This window comes from Perca fluviatilis, chromosome 3, assembly GCF_010015445.1.
Source record: "Perca fluviatilis chromosome 3, GENO_Pfluv_1.0, whole genome shotgun sequence".
Taxonomy (NCBI): Eukaryota; Metazoa; Chordata; class Actinopteri; order Perciformes; family Percidae; genus Perca; species Perca fluviatilis.
In genome coordinates, this window is record NC_053114.1 from 31,008,696 (window position 1) to 31,018,078 (window position 9,383).

At 37.8% G+C, this 9,383-nt stretch overlaps 1 protein-coding gene across 7 annotated transcripts in view; it reads left to right on the top strand.

Moving 5' to 3' along the window:
• Nucleotides 1-1,048: 1,048 nt before the first annotated feature.
• Nucleotides 1,049-9,383, top strand: part of LOC120555808 (excitatory amino acid transporter 3-like) — a 9,382-nt gene continuing 1,047 nt past the window's right edge. Inside the window, exons 1-12 of one of the 7 annotated variants that reach the window (XM_039794897.1) lie at nt 1,826-2,285; nt 2,408-2,549; nt 3,968-4,105; nt 4,599-4,691; nt 5,565-5,676; nt 5,806-5,848; nt 5,952-6,014; nt 6,131-6,312; nt 6,682-6,789; nt 8,628-8,750; nt 8,953-9,147; nt 9,347-9,383. The exon at nt 9,347-9,383 is cut by the window's right edge and continues 98 nt beyond it. In XM_039794897.1, coding sequence (XP_039650831.1) covers nt 3,982-4,105; nt 4,599-4,691; nt 5,565-5,676; nt 5,806-5,848; nt 5,952-6,014; nt 6,131-6,312; nt 6,682-6,789; nt 8,628-8,750; nt 8,953-9,147; nt 9,347-9,383 — 1,080 coding nt within the window. In that variant the 5' untranslated portion in view covers nt 1,826-2,285; nt 2,408-2,549; nt 3,968-3,981. Of the gene's footprint in view, nt 1,522-1,825; nt 2,286-2,407; nt 2,550-3,967; nt 4,106-4,598; nt 4,692-5,564; nt 5,677-5,805; nt 5,849-5,951; nt 6,015-6,130; nt 6,313-6,681; nt 6,790-8,627; nt 8,751-8,952; nt 9,148-9,346 lie in introns of those variants that run through there. The other 6 variants (XM_039794901.1, XM_039794895.1, XM_039794896.1 and 3 more) reach the window with 6 other exon arrangements.

The following is a 9,383-nucleotide window of genomic DNA, read 5'->3' on the forward strand; positions in this document are numbered from 1 at the left end:
ATTAAAAAAATTACTGTCTATGGTCCTACTAAAAAAAAAAAATAAAGCCTTTAACAAGAAGGATCATTGCCAAATGATGTTAGGATTGACTGTAAGGTGACAAACCTAAGCTTGGGTCTGATCTGGGAGAACAGACTGGTCTTCTATAGAAGCAGCTGTGTCTTGGGACTAATGGAAGTTGTTGCAGTGAACTTTTTGCACATTTGTTCTCTCCTGGAAAGCAGCACCTGCATTTCCCCTTATTGTAACGTGAGCTGGGTTCGTATGTGGTGGTTAGGATCACTCTTAACCCTTGTGTTGTCCTTCGGGTCCCAGTGACCCGAAGGGCAACACAAGGATTATGTACTTCCGTTTACTTTGTTGAGAATTGCTCTCTAAACCCTGTTTCTTGTAAAGTAAGTAAGTAAAGTTTATTTCTAGAACACATTTAAACACAGTTTAAGCTGACCAAAATGCTGTACAAACAAGAACTAAGGTGCTGTATTAACCCTTGTTTAGAGAGCAATTCTCAACAAAGTAAACGGAAGTACATAATCCTTGTGTTGTCCTTCGGGTCACTGGGACCCGAAGGGCAACACAAGGGTTAATGACAAGAAACAGCCGGATGGAGACGGAAAACTTTTAAGCAGCACTTTACTGTTCTCCACACCACAACGACATCAACCCTTTCTTTTTTCCTCTCTCACATGTAGCTGAACAAACCATATCAGACGCTAGCCGAGCTTAGACTGAGGTAAATGTGAGAGAGCGGTAGACTCTGGATATTATCATAACTGCTGATGTAAAAAGAAAAGTATAGGCCCATATGTAAAAACAGCGTCTAAACACATATGTAAACTTTCTAAACATATTAAATAAATTCACTCATATATATAAAGTTGTAAACATTACATTTTGATCAACCATGACAACTTTTGAATTTTATTTGGAAATCCTGAAAGTAATAGACACAGAGCTTGTCTAGGTCATGTACAGTATGTCCTCATGCCCAGCTCGGTACTTTGAGGAGAATAGAGGATGATTGTATTCAAGACTTATTATGGTGTAGAGCACCTCATTTAATTTAGAGGACTTTTACATCGTTCCGAGGAAATATATGAAGGGTATCAAAATGTGTAATCTGAAAAGTGTAAGCAGCCTAACTAAAGCTGCCAGTAAGGTTAAGTGTACATGCTCGCCACCTCCTCATATTTGTCTCAACGTTCTATTGATTAAATTTGGTTTTGAACCAAAACAGCAGGTGTATCCTGGTGATTAGCTAGCGAGCTACTTACACAATATAGCTACATGTAGGCCTTTGCGTTAGTTTCTGTGGTTAGTTGAGTCATAAAGTCCACTTAATCAAGTGATTCGATAGCTAGAGCTAATGCCATGTCGTTTAGTTTTGGTTAAACTGCACGAACATGGAGGAAACTCCAGAGGGTCCGACTAACATCACAAACTGTTGCAGTAGGAAGAGCTGCTGGGAATACATTGTCCAGAATGTACTGCTGTTTTCAAGTCTGGTAGCTGTTACCTTGGGTAAGTTTTTTTTTTAATGACAAGAACACCTAAGGGATAGCTAGCAAATGTAGAGCGAGCTACTTACCAAATAAATAATAATTTGACACAAAATATTGATTTTAAAATGATTCTATTGATTTTAAAACTATAGTATTGCTTCCGCTAAAGAAAATAGTCCGTTCATTCTTTACGGTTGGAATCCTGCGTCCATAGCAACGTAAACTCTGCTGTTTAATGCCACCCTCCGTCTGTCTGTCACTCAACACCACGGTGTCTCACCCCTCCTTACGTGGCATCAGTGTGTGTGTGTGTGTGTGTGTGTGTGTGTGTGTGTGAGTGAGTGTCCAGCTACGAGCTACGCTGTTTGAACACATTTCTGGCAAAAGACACCGGTCCGGCACGCATTTTATCCCCCATTACGCTGTGGTAGTAGCCGTATATTTTACCGTCAACATGAATCGGGCATAGATATATACACAATATAGACGCTGCCCTGCTATCGCTAGCTAGCTAGCTAGCGATAGCAGGGTAGCTAGCTAGCTAGGTGGAGAAATTAATTCACCTAGCTTCTGTTTTAATCACTGCGGGTTGACACAACATTAGCTGAGGCGTTGTTAAGTTGAACTAGCGGCTTATCGGCTGCTGAAATTCACATTATACTGAACATTTCCGTTGATGGTGAAGCGAGACGAGCTAAATGGGACTTCTTTGGGAATATTTATGTTGACGTTCCTGTCCTCATCTCGTTTCCTTCATACACAGCCGCTGCAGTTGACACACCTGTAAGCACGATGTTGCAATTTCGTAACTAGCGTTGTTGTCCCTACGGCTGAAGTTACTGCGTAGCGATAGAAGATATAGCGAAAGGCGTTCACCAGATCTGTTGTCATTGCCTGTGTTGTAGGACAGGAGTTGCTCCACTTTTCCACACTTAGTGCCACAGCTGATAAATTAACCGGACTTCTTTCAGCGGATTGATAGGTGTCCTCCAGAGTGATCAGAACTGCATCGAAACCACGCCGTGTAATAATAATTGTTAGCTACAGGTATTCTACCCCACAAATAAATAAACACCAATTCAACAATTCTTTAAATCCACAAAAAAAGAATCGCATACAGATTATGGTGGCTGAAGTTAGTGCCTTTAAATCTTTCCCGTAGGATTTAGGTGGAATTTGCCACATCCCAAATAATATAACATTTTAATGTGACTGATTTATAATTTTTTGTTGAGCACAGCCTAGCAGTAATTAATTGGTAATGGACGGTGGGGTATTATCTCTATTCCTGCTCAACTTGAATAGCCTATGTTAGACAGTTAATGGCATGACAACAAAGATATAAAGTCATGGAAAGGTTGAATGAATCTGAGGCACTCAAGATTCTCTTAGATATTATAAGTTATAACAACATGCTTACACATTTCAGCCATTAGGTCCTTCATCATTAAGGCCTCCGTCAAGGCCTACAGCAACACAAGCTTCAGCCTCTAGAATGGCAATGCTGTACTGTCCTTTCTATGCAAATGAGCTTCATTGCAAAAAAACATTCCAGTTCACAAAGATCAGATCTAACAGCTACGCACAGTTACAATGAAATTATTAGCATCCTCAGGTAGTTGGTGGTAATGAAGCTCATTTATAACCAGTGTCCTCCGCTTCAAATCATGCCATCTTCTTTCACAGTCTGAAGGTTTTTAAAGAAAAGCAACAGCACTGGCAGACTGGGATATTAAATTAAATTCCTTGCCTGAAGTTTAGAGGAATGCCTCTGCACCCGTCGGTCAGGACCTGCAGCTCACCGTCTAAACATTTCATTTTTTCATGCCTTCATCAAGGCTGGCATCAATGGCTAAAACACGTAGGCATTTATAAGTTAATAGCCAAGAGATTTTAAAGGCTTATAACCCTTATCAGTGCCTCAGATTGCTTCAACTATCTAAACTAGGATCCCCAAACTGAAGAGCACCAGAGAGACAGCTTTTACACACCCGAGCAACACTCAATGCAGACTATTCAAATTGTGACTGAATATCAAGTGATGGATTGGGATTTATTATTGTGTGACTTCTGTTTGATGTACGTTTTTCAGAGCCATTAGCCTAAATGTATTTTTTTCTTTCTTTTTTTTCAATTTGTTGATGTGGTAGATGTGTTTGAAAGCCCAATATCTTGCCAAAGTAGCCTATGCTTTAAGCTCAGTGTTACTTATTGCTTAAATGTTTGAGCTTCACTGTGCAGAGCGATGCAGTGTTACATGCAGTTTGTTTCACATACATCTGCTTAAGGGGAAGTTTCTCTGTGCTCACCTTAAAATCTGAGCTCAAGACGTGTTCATGCAAGTATCATTTTTGTGAAAAGGGGGTTTAAAGTTCTGCTTTTGTGTTAATTCTATTCCATTCTTATTCTCATGCATTTTAAACCTTGTATTTGTTCTAATTATAATATCTCTTATTTTCACACAGGGTTTGCACTTGGCATGCTTATCAAGACCTTCCATCCTTCAGATGTTGACAAACTGTACATCGGCTTTCCAGGAGAATTACTCACGCGTATGCTTCAGTTAATGATTATTCCTCTAATTGTGACAAGTGTGATAATAGGTAAGCTAGAGGTGTATTTCTTATTCTGTTAACAGTTACCCAGGGCATGTAAAAGGGCCATACAGGTGATTTGTCAGATGTAAGCCCATGGCCTGTGAATTATGTATGATGTACATCAATCATGTTAGGTCTAGCAATTATGTTAAATCCATTCCCTACCTCCTAAATCGTTTGCAAAGCCTGTTTCATGTTTTAAAAAAGCCATATTGTGTTGGCTTGTAGCCACAGGAAATATTTCTTTCTTAGAAAGTAGTCCCTGAAAATGTTTTTTTTTTTCATACAGTTTTAACATTTATACATTTCAAACAGGTAGTGAGTGTCTGGATAATTATTCACATGTCTGACACCATTGTCTCACAATTTGGCAATAGCATGTTTAATTGCTCCTCATGGAAGTTTTATACAGCACACCAAAGCTCACCTTTTATTTTTGTAATGTTACTTTTCAACTGTATAGTATGTTTTATATATTTATTTATTTATTTATTTATAGGAGTTTCTGGTCTGAGTGCTGAGACCTCCAGAAAAATAGCTGTGCGTGCAACAGTGTACTTTGTCTCGACGACTCTTCTATCTGTGACTATAGGTAAGATAAATAGTATTACCTTAATGTACATTTTGGTTATACCCTTTTTTCGTGCACATTTACATAATTATTGAACATAATATAATGCAAAGCAACTTTGAATTGCTTGAAATCCCTCTCTTGTTGTATTCAAGTAAATGTCATCAACGGTCAAGGTTATTTTCACCTGTTATTTGTCATATTGTATGTGTATTAATTAGCATAAAAAGTAATACTGAGTCTGTTTCTGGTTACAAAAAGCCATACAGCAACTATAAATCTTAAAGACAAGAAAACTTGCACATTAACGATAGTTACGTAGTTATGGTTAGAAGTCCCTTGGTCAGAAGCTTTTGAATGCAACAAATGAGACCTTTCTTTAGACTTATAAAGGACATTGTTGATCCAAATGTGTCTCAACATTTAATTCATACTGTCGTTATTCTTGGACTTTTCATGGTATAATTACTAGATACTACTAAAAGTTTTTTCTTTCATTATTTTGGTTAAGTAGCCACAGCCCACAGCAGCAGATGTCAAAGCAGATCACGCACTACATCTAGCAGGTCCTCATTTATTTATTCAGGTTTTTTTCCAATTGAAATACAAAAGTGAAAATCACACAAAGGTTTTCATTAAAAGGAAATTAAATCAAAATCATGTGTTGTGATTACAGATGTGCCCCTAATCTAATTGGAACAAACTGACTTTCTAATAATGCACCAGTTTGGTAATTGCTTTTTTTTTCTCACAGTTTTATACAATGTAAAGAACTTTCTGACTTCATTTAGTAAAGCACTATTTAAACTATTTTTTATTAATTCTCAGTTAATGTGGAACAGCTTTAGCATGCCATTTTTGCTGCTGATGTCCAACCTTTAATATGTATTGTAGGATTAATATTGGTACTGCTGGTCAAACCTGGGGCACCTTTTATTATTCCCCATGATGACCCAGAAGATGAGGAAAGGTTATCCATAATATTTGACTTGCTGGATCTAATGAGGTGAGAGGAAAGTGAAAATACATCTGAGTTTGGGTTGAATGTATTGTATGGTTTGTCAACAGCTGACTAATATTTTTACTATGCAATTTCATGATGGTTGATGGTAGTGTTTGATTATTCTTTATATAGAAACATGATGCCAGATAATCTGATTCAGGCTGGCTTCCAACAGGTGTGTTTTTCATTCAGATATGCTAAACCCCACCCGTTTCCTCGGTTTCCATGAAGGAGGCAATGTAACATTTATGTGAGCACATTATCTTATCTTTTCTTAGTACAAGACTAATGTTCTGGAGTTTGAAGATCTATTCCTTGATGCAAATTTTAGCCTGACAACGGTAAATCTTTTCCCCTTATCACTAAGATGACTCTCTTTTTTTGAAGTGCCGTGGTAATTGATAATACATGATGTTGCTCTCAGACAATGCGATTGAGTTCCCCCATCTTGTTTCAGAATGGCACTCAAAGGCAAGTTGTGGGTTGCTATGTCGATGGAGCCAACACACTGGGCATGATTGTGTGTTCCTTTGTTTTTGGATGGACCCTCAAGAAGATGGGAGAAAGAGGCAAAGTACTCCTGAACATCTTTAGGATCCTCAATGAGACCACAAAATATGTGGTTAAGTTGATTTTGTGGTAAAGTGAAACAGCATAATTGATATAAAATATGGAATAAGAGAATTCCATATGTTAATATTTAATTGAATTATAGAAATAGAGTAAATATCATGCAGTGTAGTGTGAGTGTTTATGCATGATGTTGAACCTATATGTAATATGGAGTCTTTTCTACTTGCGTTATTGTCGATTAAATCAGAAAACTTGTCATACTGAAAAAAACATTCCAGTATATTTTTATTTTAGTGAACATTGCTTGTGTTTTTCAGATAATTATGCATGGTTTTATTTTTATTTTTGTATTATTGTTATAATAATCAGACAACTGTCCCAAATGCTTAATTAGTTTTTGAAGTATTCCTCTCCTTTCTATTGATTTTTCTCCAGGTACTTGCCATTAGGAGTTCTGTTCATGATCGCAAGCTGTGTTGTTGACGCTCAAAACTGGAATACTATCTTCAAACTAGGAAGGTTCATGACTGTGGTTGTTATTGGGTATGTTCTCCTTTCCTCATTTAGCACTGGTACCAAAATACAGTATCACACAAAAGTGAGTACACTCCTCACATTTTAGTAAATATTTCATTATATCTTTTAATGGGACAACACTGAAGAAATGACACTTTGCTACAATGTAGTCAAACTCGTGTCAAACTCAAGGCCGGCGGGCCAAATCCGGCCCCTTACTAATTTTGATCCGGCCCCTGTATATATTTAGGTTCACAATACATTTTGGCCCAAATACTTTTTGTCACATTTCAAGTTTTTTTTTCGACATTTTTGATGCTTTCTCCAAACATTTTTGTCGACCAAACTGTAAGTGAGTAGACTATATAAAACATGCAATAATACAGTCAAAGATATTTGACTTTTCCCATGACATAAAAGCAATAAACTATATGTCTGGCCCTTGATGTGATTCTCATTTTCTAGTGTGGCCCTTAGGGAATTTGAGTTTGACACCCCTGATGTAAAGTATTAAGTGTACAGCTTGTATAACAGTGTAAATGTGCTGTCCCCTCAACATAACTCAACACACAGCCATTAATGTCTAAACCGCTGGCAACAAAAGTCAGTACACCCCTATGTTAAATTTCCATAGAGGCAGGCAGATTTTTATTTTTAAAGGCCAGTTATTTCATGGATCCAGGATACTATGCATCCTGATAAAGTTCCCTTGGCCTTTGGAATTAAAATAGCCCCACATCATCACATACCCTTCACCATACCTAGAGATTGGCATGGGGTAGATTCCATAAAATCATCTCTCTATCATCTCTTTATCAGGATGCATAGTATCCAGGATACAATGCATCCTGATAAAGTTCCCTTGGCCTTTGGAATTAAAATAGCCCCACATTATCACATACCCTTCACCATACCTAGAGATTGGCATGGTTTTATGTCAGTTAGCCTAATAGCTGGTTTGATTTGCATTGAGAGATGATTTTATGGAAAGTACCCCATGCCAATCTCTAGGTATGGTGAAGGGGTTTTTTTTACCCCCCCCGCCCCAGGGAACTTTATTCAGGATGGATAGTATCCTGAAAGTATAACTGGCCTTTAAAAATAAAAATCTGCCTGCCTCTATAGGAATTTAACATAAGGGTATACTGACTTTTGTTGCCAGCGGTTTAGACATTAATGGCTGTATGTTGAGTTATTTTGAGGGGACTGCACATTTACACTGTTATACAAGCTGTAAACTTAATACTTTACATTGTAGCAAAGTGTCATTTCTTCAGTGTTGTCCCATTAAAAGATATAATGAAATATTTACTAAAATGTGAGGAGTGTACTCACTTTTGTGAGATACTGTACCAATTTGTTTGTACATTTAGCAGCATGTTACGACCATTGTGCTGGTGTAGTGACTCTCAAGGCACACATAGGGAAAGATGAGTGTGTCTGATATATCAGTCAACAAACTCAAATACTTTGAGTGGATGAGGCCAGCCAGTATATCCCCTTGCAAAGTCATGGCATCATCTGCCAACTGCTATTTATAGACACAATCCCTGATGCGGATGTCAACCAAAGTGTAGACGTGCCGTCTAAACAGTTTTAAAAAACGCTGTCACTTCCAAAGTGATTTACAAGTCTGTTAGTGCAAGGACATTACTACATGACATCAAGTTTTAAATTATTTCTACTACTGTTAAAGGAAAAGCAGCGGCAGCAATAAAACATACATATATTTCCAATGAACAGTTGTCAAACAGAAAATCCAATTTTCATCCATAATTACCAAATAAATACCAACTGGGCAAGTCTCCTACTAATTTAATTTCATCAGTATCCATATTCATTGCATATTAAATTGTGTGTTTCAGGCTCCTAATCCATGGATTAATACTTCTACCAATGGTCTGTCTTCTGGGTGCGAGACGCAACCCCTGGTTAGTCTTTAAGGTTTTGTTTCCTGCCTTAAAGACTGCAGCGGTCACGGCTTCCAGGTAAGAGGATATTTGAGGGCTTGGTTCTCAGTTGTCTGATGTTAGCTCTGTGTATTCATCACCAGTGCTTATTTTTTTTTTATATTTATCATTAAAGCTACTGAATTGTAAATAGCAATTCAAATTCTTTAAAGGGGATTTTACTTTTATGATGTCTTTTATATGATTAGTGCACTAAGTAAGCATGCATTCTGTCTCCAAGCTCTGCCACACTGCCGCTTACTTTACAATGCTGTGAGGAGAGAGACATGTTTGACCGCAGGATCGCTCGCTTCATGCTGCCCATTGGGGCTCATGTCAACATGGACGGAACTGCCCTCTATGAGGTTGTCGCAGCAGTTTTCATTGCCCAACTCAATCGTATCCATCTGAACATGAGCCAGATAATCACCATTGGGTAAGTCAGAGTTATTGCCACTCTGTCTGTTCTGTAGAAAATGAGAAAGAAATGATCATAGAAACAATGGAAATATTAACATTGACTAAGGTTACATAATATGGAACATTTAAGACTTCAAAAGTATGTGGTACAGTTTCATATTGTTGTGTCTTCCCCTCTAGTCATTCACTGAAGAGTCTGTTTGTTTGCTCTGCAGAGCGATATCAGCAGTCGCCAGCATAGGAGTAGCAGGG